The 18,220-nt window shown below is 43.5% G+C and overlaps 2 protein-coding genes across 12 annotated transcripts; both read right to left on the bottom strand.

The window, feature by feature from the left end:
- On the bottom strand, positions 1,833-9,656 carry LOC8074527 (expansin-A11). Of its 11 annotated transcripts, XM_021458049.1 has the most exons (9): positions 8,568-9,656; positions 8,290-8,387; positions 7,146-7,326; positions 5,624-6,175; positions 4,583-4,645; positions 3,329-4,492; positions 3,110-3,245; positions 2,689-2,998; positions 1,833-2,551 (listed from the first exon to the last, which is right to left on the bottom strand). In XM_021458049.1, the coding sequence occupies exons 7-9, from the start codon at positions 3,228-3,230 to the stop codon at positions 2,248-2,250; spliced, it is 735 nt and encodes a 244-aa protein (XP_021313724.1). In that variant the 5' UTR covers positions 3,231-3,245; positions 3,329-4,492; positions 4,583-4,645; positions 5,624-6,175; positions 7,146-7,326; positions 8,290-8,387; positions 8,568-9,656; the 3' UTR covers positions 1,833-2,247. The 11 variants fall into 11 exon arrangements, with proteins under 11 accessions (XP_021313724.1, XP_021313718.1, XP_021313719.1 ...); XM_021458043.1 differs by adding an exon at positions 7,433-7,582 and having other exon boundaries at positions 3,329-6,175; XM_021458044.1 differs by having other exon boundaries at positions 3,329-3,661; positions 4,329-6,175.
- On the bottom strand, positions 13,877-16,745 carry LOC8054652 (probable indole-3-pyruvate monooxygenase YUCCA10). The gene is made up of 3 exons (XM_002455400.2): positions 16,004-16,745; positions 14,881-15,240; positions 13,877-14,356 (listed from the first exon to the last, which is right to left on the bottom strand). The coding sequence occupies exons 1-3, from the start codon at positions 16,742-16,744 to the stop codon at positions 14,144-14,146; spliced, it is 1,314 nt and encodes a 437-aa protein (XP_002455445.1). The 5' UTR covers position 16,745; the 3' UTR covers positions 13,877-14,143.

Genomic DNA, 18,220 nt, shown 5'->3' with positions numbered 1-18,220 from the left:
GATGGCAAACATGAAGACACTGACTAGTATCACTTCAGGTCCTAGTATGGATTTGGCACTATACAACTCGTTTTTTTAAACAATATTATTTTAATAAAATTGAAAAATAGTAAATTTTAAAAACTATAGATCTAGTAGCCTGTCGGCTTAGGGTAGCCAACAAGTGAGCTATGCACCGATTGGTACATATATCAGTTGTTTTATTCACTGACAAGAGTGGGTCCTATGTCAGCTATCCATCCAGAACGCAAGACCTTTTGCTTCTTAAAAAAAATCATGTAATTTTTCAAGCAAATAATATTTTTTTTCTTAGATTTGGTATCATAAATTTTGTATTTTTAATTAAAATTATCTTTTTTTTGTCCTTCTATCAAGCTGTTTGGCCCTAACATGGCCTCCCAAAACTTAAAAACTCATCTAAAATCAATAGAATTTTTGCATGTAATTTTTTTAGCATAAATGGTTTGTCATGAAACTTTGTTATTTAATTTAGTACTTCCTCAATTTGAAATTATAAAATATTTCGATTTTTCTAAATACATTATTTATACTATGTATCCGACATACTCTCTGCATACTCACAAAGAAGTCGTTTAGGACAGTGACACGGTTTCTAAAGCCTAACTTTGATTCCTTTTTATAAAAAATATTTATCAGAAAGTGGTATATGTATATTTTTGTGAAAGTATTTTTCAAGACAAATCTATTCATATGGTTTTCACATTTCTAAACTCAACAACTTAAAAGTTATTAATGATTTATATTCTCAATGTTTGACCTAAATCTTGTCAAAACGATTTCCTTGTGAGTATGGAGGGAGTAATGTACAAAAACTATGTATCTTGACAAGCTAAAACACCTTATAATTTAGAATATAGGTAGTATATGCCATCTAAATTTAACCATGTGCTTTGTCAAAAAACTTTGGATTTCACTTGTGTACATAAAACTGAGAAAGTTTATGAAAAATTAATAATTCTTTAACCATCAATTTATATGTTTTTATTGAATTTTTGGAAGCCATTTTAGAAGCAAATAGCTTAACCAAAAGTTCAAATATAGCATTGTAGGAAGAATTTTTGGGCGTCATGACTAGCTTTGCTTTCTTAGGCTTTGTTTAGTTCCCCTCCCAAAAACTTTTTACCCACTATATCGAATCTTTGGATACATGTATGGAGCAGTAAATGTTGACAAAAAAACTAATTATATTGTTTGGTTGTAAATCGCGAGATGCATTTTTAAGACTAATTAGTCTATGATTAGTCATAACTGCTACACCACATGTGCTAATGATGAATTAATTAGTCTTAATAAATTCGTCTCGCAATTTTAATTAAGTTGTGTAATTTATTCTTATTAGTTTATGTTTAATATTTTAAATGTGTGCCGACTTATCCGGTATGACGTCTAATTTTTTTCTCCGACTAAACAAGGCCTTAGCAGCACATTCAACTGAAACAGAGGAAACGTTGTAACGATGAACAGCCAAAGTATGACACTGTTCAGAACACCAGTGGGCTGGCCGGGTGGGCTTGAGCTCCTGTGCGCTGGCCGCTGGATTGCTGGGCCGCTAGGAGCCTGGGAACTCAAATACGGCAATGTACCACGGGAACCTTCCCTCGAAACAACGGCCGAACGGGGGAAACACCTCACCCGAATTCGTTTCCGTTACTAACGAATTTTTTCTGTATAATTTCCCGTTTCTGTTTTTCCCGAATTTACGGCATTCGGTCGGTTTATACGGTGCCGGCCCGTATGAGATTTTTCCCGTACCGGTTTCATTCTTTTAACTGTTCTTAACAATTCTGGTGGAATTGAAAAGAAACGAGACGAGAACAACTAGGCTAAATTCCATTGATTCAAGCCAGCAAAGCTGCAATTACGTGGTACACGGCGTGGGTGACGAGCTGCTAATTTCTGCTCATCACCACAGCCATCCATTGATCAATTTCCATGCCTCGAAAGTCAACACCCTGACCCTAATAACAAATTAAGCGTCCCTGCAAAGCATACGCCTGCTGAAAAGTGAAAAGCGCCCAGAGCCCCCATCTTCGGTGTCTGGCGACGACGCACATGCCTTGCTTCAGTCGCAACAACGTTAAGTCACAAGCCCCTAACCATAGAGACCTTGCCGCTCTCGAGCGAGTTGCTTCAAAACAGAGCCCCTCCTCCGGCGACGCACACGTACACACACACACACACACGATGCTAATCGTGACCGGCCGCCGAGCACAGACGGCCGGCCGGTTAAAACTGTTTGCCGGTGTAGGTCTGGCCGTAGCTCCAGCCAACTGGTGCGGCGTTGTCGCACGTGAGGGTGCGGCCATCGCTGCCGGTGACCTGGAACGACAGCGCCTGGCCGTCGAGCAGGGCGCCGTTCTGCCAGTTGGCGCCCCAGTTGTGGCTCATCGTCTGCCAGCCCGTCCCCGATCCCTTCACCGACACCGCCGTCAAGTCGCCAGCGCCGCCCACGTTTGTGATGAGCACCAGGACGAAGTAGGAGTGGCCGTTGATGGTGAACCGGATGCCACCCTGCTTGACGCACGCCACCCTGCACAAAAGCACAAATCACCATCGCATAGGCATCATCAGTCAGGCGTGGTGGTGTGATCATATATATATACGCACGGGCCACCAGCTTTTGAGCATGCTACAGCTACAGCTAGCTGGTTGGATGGCGTCACGTACCTCCTGTATTGGACAGGCACGACGCCGGCACCGGCAATGGCGATCTGGGTGAAGACCGGCTCGGAGAGGTCGAAGTGCGGCTGTGGTGGGTTGCACCATCCACCATTGTTGTTGGCGAGCGCATAGTTGGGCGGGCAGAAGTTGGTGGCCGTCACAGTGGCGGAACCAGACCGGCAGCTGCCACTGCCCGTGCACCGGATCTCAAAGCACGCGCCGCAGCTCTGCCCGTTGTTGAACAGCGCGGTGCTCAGCGCCGCGGTGTTCTTCCCGTACCCGGCATTGTACAAGTTGCCATACCCACACGCTCCTCCTGCACGTCAGACGCGAAGAACATGTCATGCACTCACGTAATGCAGCCAGTAGCTAACGAGCGATCGATCGATACCTTCAACTGCTCAATTTATAGATAGAAGATGCTCACCCATAGTACCAGAGGCGTCACCGCCGCCGTAGAACGTGGCGCGGCCACCATGCCAGGAGTCGGCTCTGGTGAGCTCCAGAAAGGCAGCGATCGCTAGAACCAGCAAGCCTAAGGACCCCATGTATAGTATATCCTTCTAAAAAGCATAGTAAAAAAGAGCGTTAGTAAAGGAAACAAACTAAGATAGCTAGATCTAGTTAGGAATTTGCAGTCACGTACTTGCAGCTCAGATGAGCACCACTAGGCTTGCTGTTGCTAGTTCAACTTGCTGTGGTTTGACTACACAGGATGGTAGGAGGAAGATGGGGTGGACATATATAGGCGCTCACTGCATGCAAAGTCGTCTGAAGGCAAGCGCCACGTGTATGAAGGAATCTCTTTTTTTTCCTTATTATGGACATACATATATAGAGCAGTGGGAGGAAGGCCCACTTGTCGCTGTTAACACTGAACATACAAAAGATTCGCCTGTTTTCAGTGGGAGATAGTTGGGATCAGAGTTTAACTGGTAACATGGGCAAATTGCCCAGTTGGGGTCTGGGGGCACCTATACTGCATCCATAACAAACTGTGAGTAGACCTTGACTTCACATCTATCAAGAAGACGAGATCAGATGGTTAATGTGCAATCAGACTGAACCTAACATGATTAGAAAAAAAAATAAGTCCTTTTACTTTGCCCATGGGTGCAAATTCCAAGTTCGCTTTGACTTTGAACTCGCTTGGATTTGAAGCCAGTGTTTCATGTGGTGATTTTGATTGTCACGAGGCCATTAGCCATTTTATTATTAGACGATATAATATGTCGGCTGCCGTTAAGAACGGCATGTCTGCAAGGTAAACAGCTAGTAACAGATTCACATTAAACCGTGGAACATGGATGAAAAGCCTATTGCTTATATTTTGCATTGTCTTATTGGGCTGATACTATATAGAGTTTAAGGATATGTATAATATTGTTCTGGTGTCAATGGCAACGATTAAGAGGCCTACAACTATAAGCACATGACAGAGATCACAATAAATATGCATATCCTGATCTAAAGAGAAGAAAAATAGACAAAACAAAGATGCAAAATTAATGCAGAGAAACAGAGCTATTAGTTGGATCACTAGCTAGCTACGCTGAAAGGATAAAGAAAACACTCCTCAATTAAATATGTGAGCTAAGAAAAGTCAGTCCTTTAATCCACATGAAGCAACATGGTATTTTTCTCACCTATTTGATTCAATATCCTGATTCCTGATACCTCACAAAAAAATGGAGTAGCTTCTTGCAGTGAACTCGTGGTAGCATAGCAGTTGTTTGGAAGTAAGGAGCCTACACAACTCAACCCCCTTTTTCCTGTGTAATAATGTGTTCCTTTGATAATAATTTGTCCCCTATCCCCAAAAGGGAAAAAAAATATTAAACAAACAAAAAGTACCCTACATAAAAACAATAACCAGAACGTAAACGTACACGAAACTCACAGGAGGAGCTTGGTATTCTAGGGTGCCGAATCAGTGTTCAAGATTCAAGAAGGCACTTGTTTACTGGTTCCAAAAAAGAACACTTGTTTAGCAATACTGCACAGCCTGCGAGATGCGGATCAGATGCTCTGGCACATGGCTACGGGTTCCTCCTGATTTGACTCTAGACTAAATTAAAGGCCTCATTTTGGAAATTTTTTACTTTAAATTTGTCTGGTAAATTCTTATTAAACCAATGAGGCGAACACGGAACACATGTGAACTGTGATCTAGACTTGTAGAATGAAATTGGGATCGTGTACTCTGAAAATGTTTTTCTAATTAGTCATTATATGTATAATTCAAACATGGAATTTGCATGACTGCATTTCAATAAATATTTGCACTAGATATTCACCATTACACAGAGTACAGTACCCTTGCTATTAACAGCTAAAATTCACCTACTGATGTTAATTTAGCACTGGTGGATTTTGACAATTGAAGCTGATGCTACAAGTAGCATGACTATTGAACTCTTTCGGATCTTACTCTTCTCATGCTAAAGTAATCAATATGAGCAGATCACAAGATCAGCAAGATCAGGTATGATACAAGACTACATGTGCCACACCTGCAAATAGAGATGAAAGCTAGAGATTACTAATGATTTGTTTAGCTGCTTATGAATGCAGAATACCTTATCTTTTTTTTAGATCAAAGACCCCACCCAGCTTTATTAGAAAGCTTAAACAGACCCCGATCCAAACTGGGGGTTACCAGTTTACAATAGGAGATAAGAAAGGCCAACTCGCTAAGCCAAGTGACAGAAGACATCAAAATAGGACTCTACTACCCAGAAGTTGTATGAACTATGCAAGCTAAACTCAGTTTTTTTTCCTAGAGTATGTGCCAGTTACCATTCAAACATGATAAACTATATCTTCAAACCAAACACCAAGCTTGTTTAGTGTTTATATCATACTAATGTGTAGTCAGAAGAATAAGTAATGAGCAATTGGTAAGTAGACAGGTGACAGAAATTCAGGAAAAGTATCTAACCTGGGACCCCTAATGGAAGTTGAAACTCAAAAGCACTGGACGCATCCATTATTAAGATGTGAAAACCTTAGAAGATACCGGCTCAGCTACAAGCTGACAAGCCTCAGCAATGGTGCTGGATATTTAAGTACAAAGCAGATCTGTTCATCAAATGCTGAGTCTGCAGACTTGCACCAGTTTGCCACCAGAACTGCACGAAGTTTAAGCCATCACTTATGTGATTCTACTAAGCTCCAGAGGCCTGGTTCACTGTAGTCCGTAGACCATCCAGATATAACAGTCTCAATGATTGGAGGGTCTTGATAACCATATACATTTTTGCTGCTGATATAAATCTACTCTGCCAGTTACAAATCATGTCCCTTGAACACTGAGACTTCACTAAAAACTCCGCTGGTTTTTGTTTTACATTCCACATTTCCACCTATATTGATTATGTACCAAAGCTTCAGGGCACTAGCATTTGCACCAACTCTATGGTCCGAAAATTAAAGTGTCAGCACTGTTCTCACATGCAACTTCATAAGCTTCTTGCTTTTATTTCCAGAGACCCTGTATGTAAAAATTTGCAAAGTATTTTCAATATGCCATATACCAAGAGTATATAATAATGCAAATTCAGCATTCAGTATTGGTGCAAAGCCCTTCCAGTGTGACAATGCAGATTTTAGCAAAACTTAGCAGATAAAAGCCTTCAATGCTTGGTATAATAATAAGTTTGTGGTTCATGTAAAATCAGACCAGAAATGTATGTTTTTTAATCAGAAAGCTATGAAAATTAGCCTCGCTTGAAAAATTAAGTGTATATAAATACTCAGACAAAGACATATCTTTCAATTATTGCTTGTTTGCTGAAACAAGGCTTCATACAAATATCTAGTATTTTAGAGTTATTTTATGAATCACTAAAACGACTTGATATTGCCACCACGAACATTTAGACTCTAAATAATCCAGATTTTAAGCAACAGAATTTTCAGTTTCCTTTACGAAAAAAAGAATAATTAAATTTCATAATATACATGTACCCTGAGTAGCATGACATTTATATTTTTCTGATATTGAAACTAGTAAACAAGTTTACGGTAAAGGTATTCATATATGTATTCATAAATAATATTCTAAATTATAGCTTTGCAGATAAATTTTGGTTGATGATCTTCACTAGTCACACAATTTGAGTATAGAAAACCAAAATTAGTTAGTCAAAATTAGCCTCAAAAGAATAAACATATTGCAATTTAAATTTAAGTAAATCTGCAAAAGACTCTCCAGAAATAGACAAAGATCCTCTATATTGTAGATTATGTACAAATGCAAATTACTTATAGGCATGACTTTCAAAAGATTATAAAGCTCATCTTAGGCGTCAGTGCAAAGCATGAGCCACTACTTACTAGACAATTTTACCATGCCCTGCAGTAGCAAGCAGCTATTATATATTAGATTAAGAAACTTATGGATTATCAATATGGCTGAAGACTTCGGCCAAGTTTGGTTGCGTCAGTAACACACACCTCACCTTGCCAAGCCAGAAACAGGTGCAAAAAATCGTGTTTGTTCTCTTGCCGGCTTGCCTCGGGGCTTGTGGTTTCCATCATTTCCCCATGAAGTGTGCGAGCAGAAACAGTTCACCACCGTGGGCCAGGTTTGGCTTGCCTGGCAAGGCAGGGTTCAAGGCTTGCTCAACAACCAAACGTGCCCTTCATTCATATAGGGAAAAAATTCAGTAATTAGTATCCACATTTATTATGGTCACTAATTTCAATATACTGAACATTACGAACAGTATAGTTCGACTAGCTCCACCTGCTATCAATTATCTAGTAAAAGATTATTTTCAGTTTACTTGGTGGGTTCCTGCATGGTTGCAGCCAATAACTGAACTATCATACTGTCATCAAACTATGCCTCCAAATTAACACCAATAATCCAATTTCATAATCGTCGAAATTGCATCTGCCAATAAAACCAGATCACGATTCCTCAAAGAAAATAAAACCAGACCAACAGGAGCAATTGATGGCTTGATGCACATGTTTATAATAACGGTGCTATCGTAACAGGCACTTGCTGTTGCTAAATACATGTTTCTTCCATTATTCGAGACATCCTGTGATGAATATTGATTCTTTACAACGTCGTAGCAAGGTGAAACCTTGCTAAATGCTAACAGCAGAATAACAGATAATGTTATCTTAAGCGATGTACAGATTTAGCAACAGTTTTTGAAACCTTTGCTCATTTTGCTAGAACTTGAACAGATGAAATTGCAACTGACTTTTTTTTTACGGAGGTAAACCCTGCTTTTATAGAAAGCATAAAGCAACAAAAATGCAACAAAATGTTCAATATAGTTGCTTATAAGAAGCACCTGACAAAAAGGTATGTTACTGAACTGAACTAACTTAAGCACCATCCACCATCTGTGTGACAGTTTTGGACAGAAAGCATTTATTAGGAATCACTCGTCTAACTGCAATCAGTGAACCCAAAGTTCCTTTGTATCTGTTGTACTTCAAGATATTGCTCAGAACCTTCTCCCAATGCCAAACTCATTCTGCCTTTGGAATAATTTGGGATTTAGTATGACCTAGCTAGTAAATATATATATGTTGTATGGTAAGATGACACCTAAAAGGAATGTGTGAAATATAAGAAAGTACCATTAAGAGACCTGGTCATCTGCTAAAATCTCAAAAGAGAAACAGCAGTGTTGGCACTTGCAGATGTCCTTTTAGACAACAGCGGCATTCAGATGTTCCTGAGTTCAATAATATGGTTTAGTTAGGCAGTTAAATAAGGAGAAAGGCATATGTCAGCATGCAGACCAACACCAAACCACTCTGTTTCATTGATTTCCAGATTACATAGTTGATTATATGGAGGGGCAGCATAAAATTTCAAGGAGTGGAAATACTGAATAAGAAATGGGTAAACAAACCTCACATGGATGAGGACTCCTTGCTCCCCTTGAAGCATTTGCAGCATAACATAAAATCAATTGTTTCAATGCAAGTTCAACTTATTGCTCCAGAAAGGAATAACTGACAACCTGTGCACTGCCAGCAGGAAATTTAAACCTCTATTTCTGTTTCCCCTGAAATTATACAGGGATGAAGATTCCTTTTGTAAGGATCTCTTTTGTCAAACCGTCAACTTTGACATCTCCTATAGTCACTAGACTAGAAACTAACATGCTGCAACTATCCATGCCAATCAGCAATCCCTTTGCCGTTTCAATCTGATCGAACTTATTAGAGTATAACCATCCATCAATGTGTTACATGTGAAAACATCAGGCACCAAACCCTTTTCACTCAGGTCACAAAAGTACTTCGAGAGCTTTCTCCATGTCCCCCATTTTGCAGAACCAAGTTATAAGAAGTGTATGCAAACAATCTGTCAGAGAACTCATTTCCTTGGTCTTAGCATCTCTCCTAGGAGTCCACAGCTTCATCTGACCACCCTTGCAGAGACCAGACATGAGTGCCCCCAGAGGGCCCAGATCGACCATTGCCTCCCATCAGGCTTCTTGCACTGTGAATTTTGTCTGAAACCCTCTCACCCGAAGCTGTACATGTCTGCCTCAAAAAAGGGGAAGGAAAAAAAATACTATACACGTCACAATGTTCGGCGAGTAGCCGAGCACCCAACTCCAACTGCCAGCATGTTACCGAATGAGAACCTTCTGCCTGGGCTAGAATCTCCAATCTCCGCGCCGCACAAGCCACAACGCAAGGATAAAGCCACATTTTGGCCCCCATCATGCTGACGAGGCAACCATGGCGAGTGTGATGCTGGGGAGACTGTTTCAAAAAAAAAAAAAGACGCTGGGGAGACCCGGCCGTCCCCCGAGAGTTTGCGTCGAACAGCCCGCGGAGGCGACCCGGATCCTCCCGAGTGGCGAGGCCGCCTGCTGACGGACCTTGGGGGCGGCGGGGGCGGAGAGAAATCCGGCGTTGAAAGGATAAGAGGAGGGTTTTTTTAGTGAGAGAGAGAGAGAGCCATCAGCCATGAGCCATGGAATGTAACACTACGGAAGTGGAAGGCTGGAACTGGAAGGGTGCCGCGGCGGGCAACATCCGTTGGTTATTCGGGCGAGCTTGTTTAACCCGTTTGGGCTAAAAAGCTCTTAGCTTTTCATTTAACAAGCCCATGGGCTAAGAGCATCTCAAAGAGTTTGCCAAAAGCACTTGCCATCCTTGTAATTTTGGCAAAACTTGAAAAATACATGCTCCAACAGTTTGGCAAAGCACTTGGCAAAATTTGACAACTTGCCATCCACCTAGTGTTTTGGCGCATATTTGCGAGCACCGATCGTCTTGCCATCGTGATATTTTCGACGCGGCTTTCCTCCCCCGCGCACAAAGTGAAAGTTCCTGACTACAGCTCGCCTTACCAGCCGTCGTGGCTGCTGGCTCGCGCCGCGGCCACCGAATCGTCGCGCGTCAGGAAGCAGAGGTTCCGGGACGTTCTTGAGAGCTGCAAGCAGAAGGTCAAGGCCATGGAGGCGATGGAGTCCCCTGTGGCGTTCCAGGAAGGTGAGGACGGGCTTGCCGTCGGGGATGGTAGCGGTGCCGGCGCCGCCGCTGGCGGTGGCGCCGGCGCCGGCGGAGGGAGCGGAGGCGGCGCGGATGGGATGCGGCTCGTGCAGCTGCTGGTGGCGTGCGCCGAGGCCGTGGCGTGCCGCGACCGCGCTCAGGCCGCGGCGCTGCTGCGGGAGCTCCAGGCCGGCGCGCCAGTGCACGGGACGGCGTTCCAGCGCGTCGCGTCGTGCTTCGTGCAGGGCCTCGCGGACCGCCTGGCGCTGGCTCATCTGCCGGTAGGATGATCTCGCCGGCAAGATCAGGGAGGCGAAGGTGTGTTGCGGCGTGCGGCGCAGCCAGGCCAAGAGTCGCGGTTGCGGGAGGGCGGGGGGAGGCGCGATGGAATAGGTGTCGCAGGCGGCCAGCAGGTGAAGCGTCCAAGTTAGTTGACGGTGGTTTGGGTGGGCCTACTTTTTAATTTTTTGCCAAGCCCATATGGCAAACTATTGGAGAGACAACAATTTTTCACTTGCCAAATGTTTTATTCACTTGCCAAAATACAAGTTTTGCCAAGTGAGTTTTGGCAAACTCTTGGAGATGCTCTGAAACTGAGGCCTTGTTCAGTTTATAGCCAAAAAAAAAATTCACTCATCACATTGAATGTTTAGACGCATGTATAAAATATTAAATACAAATAAAAAATAAATTGATTATATAATTTAGTTAAAAATCACGAGACGAATATTTTAAGCTTATGTCCATAATTAGCCTTAAGTGCTATAGTAGCCTACATGTGTTAAAGATAGATTAATTAGTTTAATAAATTTGCCTCGCAGTTTCTAGCTTGTAATTAGTTTTTTTATTAATATTTAAATACCTCTTCTAACATCTTACGAAATATTCAATAGGACATCCAAAAATTTTTCCTCTCCAACTAAACAAAGACCCGGCAGGCCTCAGGCGTTTTATTTTATATTAGAAAAATAGAAACTGAAAGGACATTTTAGGAGGATGATCCGTCTACATAGAACTCGGGTGATATGTGGCCTTTGATCACCCGAATGATTTACCTGGCCCGAATTTTTCTGTTGGTATATCGATAGGAAAATGGTTTTTTTTCCAATTTTTCTATTGATATTTCTTATTTTTCTACTAGTTTTGCATTGCGCATGACCTTTCTTGAACTTTCAGAAAATGATAGAATTGACTTTTACGCAGCCTCTATTTGGACTTCTCCAATCCTTTAATTTTAGAGCTTTTACATATATATGGCCTTCAAAAAAACATCTTTTTTATAGCCTCTTTTTTTAACTTACTTGTATGGCCTTAAAATAAAATTTCCTTATTTATGTGGCCTTCCATCTATTTTTGACACTTGACGATGCTAAGTTAAGAGTAAAATAACCATTTTACTCCTAATAGAAAAAAAACACAGAATAATTTTTTTTTTGCTTTGAAAGCAAAATATTATTTTCAAAAATATATTATTTTTGTTTTCAAAAATAAATTATTTTTTCAAAACAAAATACTGTTATTTTAAAAAAACTTTGTATTTTTTCTGTCAGGGGTAGAATGGTCATATTACCTTTGACTTAACACGGTCAAGTGTCAAAAACGGATGGAAGGTATTAAAAGGAAGAAAATTTTGTTTTGAGGCCATACAGACAAATTAAAAAAAAGACCATAGAAGGAAGAAGTATTTTTTTCAAGGCCATATACGTAAAAAGCTCTTAATTTTAAGCTAAGCAATAATGAGCAGATCCGGCAAGAGTGATCTTAAGAAGCCATGCTGGCTTGCCCACTTCCAAAACCGTAATAGTAAAGCAAAAGTAATTAAGTTACGGATAGCGCACAATTTCCACAATAGATAGTTAAAATTGTTAATCCTGACAAGATAGGCGCGCTATGTTTGCTTGGCTGATAAGCCATAGTTTTGCTGATTTGTTGTAAGAGAAAAACACTGCTGACAAATTTGGCGGATAAGTTGCGCCTTGTTTAGTTCAAAAAATTTGCAAATTTTTTCAGACTCCATGTCACATCGAATCTTGCGGCACATGAGGCACTAAGCAACTCCAGCAGTTTGCTAAAACTCACTTGGCAAATCTATAGTTTTTCCAAGTCTCAAAACCAAATGCCAAGTGAAAAAAGAGATCCTCTCCAACACTTTGCTATTTGGGCTTGGCAGAAGAACTTGGTATCCTAGGATTTTTGTCAAAATCACAAAATTAAGCCTCCAACAAGTTGGCAAAACTAGTTGGGTCTTCTTTTGGCAAAACCACGCCTAAGGGCTTCTTTTGCTTTCTTTACATCGTCTGGTCTTTTCCTTGGTTCCTGTGCTTGGGTTTGTTGATCAGCAGCCACCATAGCTTCATCATTAGTGGTACCTTCTTCTTCCCTCGGCCTGGACGCCTTGGTGTTCTTGTTCTTTTTCTACTTTGCAAGTTTCTCCAACTCAGCAAGCTCTGTTCTCTTTAATGCCCATTTGTCTTCTCCCTTGAGTATATTCCAGCAAGGCATAAGCGTAAATCCTTTTTTTCCTTCTCCACTTTCGCATACATCTTCAAAGCATCTGAAACCTGTATAGCAAATATAATTGTTCAGCATATACACATATATTGAAACCAAAATATACGTATAGCAAATAGAACGTACCATGTCTTGGACAGTGCATCCACTTTGATTCTTACGCTCAATAGCCTCATAGCAAGCATGAAACTTGTTAACTTGATGCTGAATTGTGAGCCACCTGTGCATGATGGAGCTCTCTGTCCTAACAGATCCAGTTTTGTTGTTCTTCTCAAAAAAGGCATGAACTCTACCCCAAAAGGTGGATTTGGTTTGGTTAGCACCATGAATTGGATCTTTACTAACATTTAACCAACCTGAGCATACTACTTCATCTTCCTTCCAGTCAAAATTTTTTTGCCTCTTTGTTCCCTTTGTACTCAGACTAACCTGTACATCCACATCACTAGGTGGTTCAAGTTCAGAAGGACTACCATGATTACCCTAGGAGTTTTGTGTCATCGCATAGTTCATCTCATCTAGACCAGCAACATGCTCATAATCTCCATTGAAAAGAATGTCCGATAAGAAATCTTCTTCCATCTAGTTCAGTCTACACAAAATTAAACGCAACATAAGACACAATGACTAAAGATCAGCCAATGAAGAACATAAACCCTAACTTCCTACTGCTGATCTGCGAGCATCCCAGATTAAAGATTGGATTGACATGGATGGGGAGAAGATGAATTCAGCAGAGTACCGTACCTCGGATGCTCTCAGCCTGAAGCCCCCGGCGTCCTTGAGGAGAACCAGCACCGAAGCCTCGTGGGATGGGGGGCGGCACGCGAATGGGGGATGAGGGGGCGCTGCGACTCGGAGAATAGACCGGGGAAAGAAATTGGCGCGTGGATTGTGATGAAGATTCAGCGGCAACGCGCGAGACGGAGTCGGAGGCCGCGCGGAGTGCGAGTACGCGCGTGTATCTTTCCGCGCGCGGACGGGAGTTTTCCCAAGCTCAGAGATTTGGCAAGTCACTTTCTCAAACCATTGGAGGCCAAATTTTTATGTTTTCCAAAAAACTGAAGGATAGTAATGTGGTTTAGGAACTCTTGGAGATGCTCTATATTCTATATCATGCCGTGATGGAAAGCTGCATGCAGGGAAATTCGGTTTTCTAGCGGCGGTAGGTGCACTTCAATATCAGATACAGACAGGGTAACGAGCGGTGGTGGCGTGGCTATCTCAAGCACGCGCGTTTAGTTTATTCACGCAACCATTATTATAGTTACCAATCAAACAATATTGAGCTTGTTTCCATTGCAACCAACAAAGAAGCGTCTTGCTTGCATGGTGTCTCTCTCCTGCCCTGCCCATCTCTTTCAGCAATCACATTCCACAAAGCATCATAAACATATATTTATATGTTTAATATAAATATATATATGATAGTCGGCGGCACAGTAGCAATCACAATCACATTCCACTAGAAGCCGTTGCCCTGCTCCTGCTCCTGCTCCTGCTGGGGGCGCAGCAGCAGCAGCTTGCTGATGTCGCCGGCGATGAGCTCCGCGTCCTCGCAGCTGCCGTAGATGCCCCTCCGCACCATCCCGGCGCAGTACAGCCCGTTGTCCCCCTTCCAGTGCTCCGGGTAGCTCCGCGCCGCCATCCCGTCGTCTCCGATCAGCCCGTCCTCGCTCTGAACAAAACAAAAATGCACATGCATGCTTGTATTAGATTATTGAGTATGAACGCAGTTTATCTACTTCTAAGGGCACATGTCCTCATCACGTAGACCATATCGCACTAATATTCGTATCCCAGTAGAAGAGAGACAATAGAAAATTGTCTCTCTCTTGCTGTGCACTAATCTTATAGCGAATCTTGTTATCTACATTATGAGGGCATGAGTATATTGTTGCGAGTTGCTATAGCTAGCTAGAGAGATGGAGCATGATGCGTGCAATTGCGAAGATGAGACCGCCTGCGATCTCATGAGCTTTGCTTCGCGGCAAAGTCTCACGCACCAGGACACATGTTCATGCACTCACGCCCGGAACACACAGCTGACATCATGGGCCGGCGCAAATGTGCAACGCATATGCTAGCTTTTGGCAGTGCAGATATATATATAGACAGATCATCATGATGCAGTGCAGTACAACGCACACAGTTGCCGTGGATATATATATGACGTACTGAAGAAAGCAAAGCAAAGGATACCTTGAGCCAGTGCGTGACGGTGCTGCGGTAGCCGGTGGCGAAGACGATGGCGTCGAAGGGGTGTCGCTTGCCGTCCCCGAACTCGACGACGTTGCCGCGGACGCTCTTGACGGCGGCGGGGAGCACGCGGATCTCGCCGGTCCTGATCTTGGCGTAGGTGCCGACGTCGACGACGGGGTAGGCCGGGGTGGTGAGCTTCATGGTGAAGGGCCCCACGGCGGGGCGGCGGAGGCCGTGCCTGGACGTGTCGCCGAACACGACGGCGCACATGAGCAGCACCAGCTTGTCGATGACCCACACCGGCAGGTACGCGGACAGCGCCATCGCCACGTTCCAGATCTCCTTGGTCACCAGATGAAGCTGCATGCGTCGGTACGTGCACATGCATCCAATAATCCACACACAGTAAAACAAGTAGTAGTAGTATATATATATATATATGAGTGATTATTATTAGTTATAAACAATCTGATCGTCGAGCCGTTAGCAGTAGCTGCGTTTTTGGTTACGTAGTGTCTGTCGGCTGCTAGCTACCGCGGGGCCCGGCCTGCTCGCGGATTCGACACTGTCACACGTTTCTGTAGCGTTCCAGGTAAGAGGTGACAATAATAATGTTACCTAAATTATGTACTGGCAGAGGAACAGTCAATCGATCCATGAAGACGCGATCCTAAAATATCATATACTGTTTCTAATATCTAAGTAGATCGAGCGTCTGATTCTGTTCTAGTTAAGGGCACCAGCTATAGTCCTTGTTGATACGACGAGATACAATCTGATTCTACTAGCAGTAGTAACTAGTAAGAAGTAATTAGGACTCGATCGATCAGGACCCTCCATCGGGGGATCCAACGGCTACAAACACTACTGTACACGGGAGTAGACGAGCACAGCAACATAGGATTCGGGTGCATGATGCAGCATCGATCAGCTAGAGCTAGCCACCCACCGTACCACAAAAAAAGTTGCCAGCGCCATGCATGACGCCACGGTCGCACCAGGTCATACACTTGGCACTGCTGGCAATCCTGGCATCTACGAACCGACGACGACTGTCTGTCCAGCGGAGCCACGCATGCAACAAGCTAGAGACGGGCCAGGGCATGCAGTATACTGTACTGACCTCGCTGCGGACGACGATGGAGGTGATGGCGCCGGCGGCCGCGAGGTCATACGCGATCTCCATGCCGGAGTTGCCCGAGCCGACGACGAGCACGGCCTTCCCTTGCATGCCCTCCGCCGACCGGTACTCGGCGGCGTGCATCACCTTGCCGGGGAACGCCTCGAGCCCGGGCACCTCGGGAACGAACTTCTCGGCGTTCTCCCCGGACGCCACCACCAGGAACCTCGCCGCGTACCGCTCGACGACGACCTCGCCCGCGCCGCCGGCGGCGGCGGCGGCGGCCTCCACCTCCCACCGCGCGGCGCCGGGGTCGTAGCGCGCGCACCGGACCTCGCGGCGGAGGCGGGTGCGGACGCCGAAGCGCGCCGCGTACCCGTCCAGGTACGCCGCGTACTCGTCGCGGTGGAGGTACGTCGGCGCTGAGTCCGGGTGCGGCGCGTGCGGGAGCGCGCTGTACTTCTTGGCCAGGTGGAGGTGGAGCCGGTCGTAGGCGCGCTTCCGCCACAGCGAGCCCACGCAGTCGTCGCGCTCCAGGACCAGGGCGCGCACGCCGCGCAGGGACAGGCACGCCGCCACCGCCAGCCCCGACTGCCCCGCGCCGACGATGATCACGTCCTCCTCCGTCGTCACCGCCGCCGCCGCAGCCATTGCCGACGCGCGGCCGCCAAGGGAGGCGTTGTGTGCACGTGAAGAGAGGGGAGTAGGAGTAGTAGGCAAGCGAAGGGCCCCTCCTCTGGCCATTTTCAATTGGATTTTATAGGGAGGTGGGGTGGGGAGGACGCGCGGAGGTTGGTGGAGCCGCGGCCGCGGGCGGGTTCCGGTCAGGGGAGGGGTGGCGTGGAACTGTGGATGGGTCCTCTCCGTGCCGCGGCGGTGGGCCCCGCATGGCCTTCCCAAGAAATGTGTTGCGTCGTGTGGTGGCTGGTCCTGGGATTTTGGCGGTGCTTTGGAGTTTGGATTTTCTGGCATACTTGTCAATCTGTCATGCCTGCTGCAGTATCGAATGCCTACATCTGCATTGGTACTGCTCCCTCCGTTCAAAATTTTATAATATATTTCACGAATATTAAAGAGTTAAAATAAAATAATTATAATATTAATTAAGTGTTATTAAATTCTTTATTAATTATATTTTTATATTATACTTATTGGATGTCACAAATCTTTAAAAAAATTTCTATAATTTTGATCAAATTTAAAATGTTTTAACTCTGATTCTAAGAATGTTTTATAATTTAAGATGAAGAGGTAGTAAATTGGCAAAGATGGTACTAGTATTTTCGTTTAGTTTGTGAAGAAAAAAATTTCGCGACACTGTAGCATTTTCGTTTGTTTGTGCTAATTATCGTCCAATCATGGTCTAACTAAGCTCAAAAGATTCGTCTCGTAAATTTTGACCAAACTGTGCAACTAGTTTTTATTTTCATTTATATTTAATATTCCATGCATGCGCCTAAAGATTCGATGTGACGGGAAGTCTTGAAAATTTTTGATATTTGGTGTGGAAGAAACAAGGCCTAAATATGGTGCCAAAATTGGTAGTTTCGTACATGATGATCTATAACTATCTGTTAGCTCAACTAAGACCCTGTTTAGCTAATACATACTAGTACCATCTTATAATTTAGTACGCCTCAATTCTAAATTATAAGATTTTTTTAATTAATTTTTTAGATACATATATTTTTGCTTGTATACACTTATATATATACAGTAACTACATACCTATTAAAATAATATATCTACAAAATTGAAAATGTTTATAATTTGGAGCTGATGGAGTAGTACTTAGCTACCTAAATATTAGCTGGGTAACTAAGTTGTTTGCAAATTATGAACTGCTATTAGCTGGGTTAATATAGCTAGTTAGATAGCTGTTAGCTATGTATCCAACTAACAATTAGCTCGGTTAATTTGGATCCATCCCAGCTAGTTTTTAACAGTTAACTATTCGTTGGGTGTAAGCAAGCAAGGCCTAAGAAATAGTCAACTAAAGTTTAGCTAGCTAGGAATTAAGTTGTAGGTTGTTTGGCTCCCCAACTAAAAGTTTAATATACTCCCTCCGTTCACAGAAGAATCAATTCCTAAAATCCATGTCAGTCAAATTTTGACTAATTGTATAGAAAAGAGTAACAACATCTATGACATAAAATACGCATCATATGAAAATATATTCTATGATGAATCTAATGATACTAATTTAATACTATAAATCTT

Source organism: Sorghum bicolor, chromosome 3, assembly GCF_000003195.3.
Source record: "Sorghum bicolor cultivar BTx623 chromosome 3, Sorghum_bicolor_NCBIv3, whole genome shotgun sequence".
Classification (NCBI taxonomy): Eukaryota; Viridiplantae; Streptophyta; class Magnoliopsida; order Poales; family Poaceae; genus Sorghum; species Sorghum bicolor.
The sequence above is the reverse complement of the archived record's forward strand: the minus strand, read 5'-3'. Positions and strand labels throughout refer to the sequence as shown.

Bases quoted from the DNA above. Each gene is read 5' to 3' on its own strand.
- LOC8074527 (XM_021458043.1), bottom strand. From the start codon at position 3,230: ATGGGGTCCTTAGGCTTGCTGGTTCTAGCGATCGCTGCCTTTCTGGAG. The intron at 2,999-3,109 runs GTGAGCATCTTC...TCTGACGTGCAG, and splicing joins TGACGCCTCTGGTACTATGG to GAGGAGCGTGTGGGTATGGC. The intron at 2,552-2,688 runs GTACGTGACGCC...GCTTTTGTGCAG, and splicing joins GTGCCTGTCCAATACAGGAG to GGTGGCGTGCGTCAAGCAGG.
- LOC8054652 (XM_002455400.2), bottom strand. From the start codon at position 16,744: ATGGCCAGAGGAGGGGCCCTTCGCTTGCCTACTACTCCTACTCCCCTC. The intron at 15,241-16,003 runs GTCAGTACAGTA...CGACGCATGCAG, and splicing joins CCATCGTCGTCCGCAGCGAG to CTTCATCTGGTGACCAAGGA. The intron at 14,357-14,880 runs GTATCCTTTGCT...TGTTTTGTTCAG, and splicing joins CCGTCACGCACTGGCTCAAG to AGCGAGGACGGGCTGATCGG.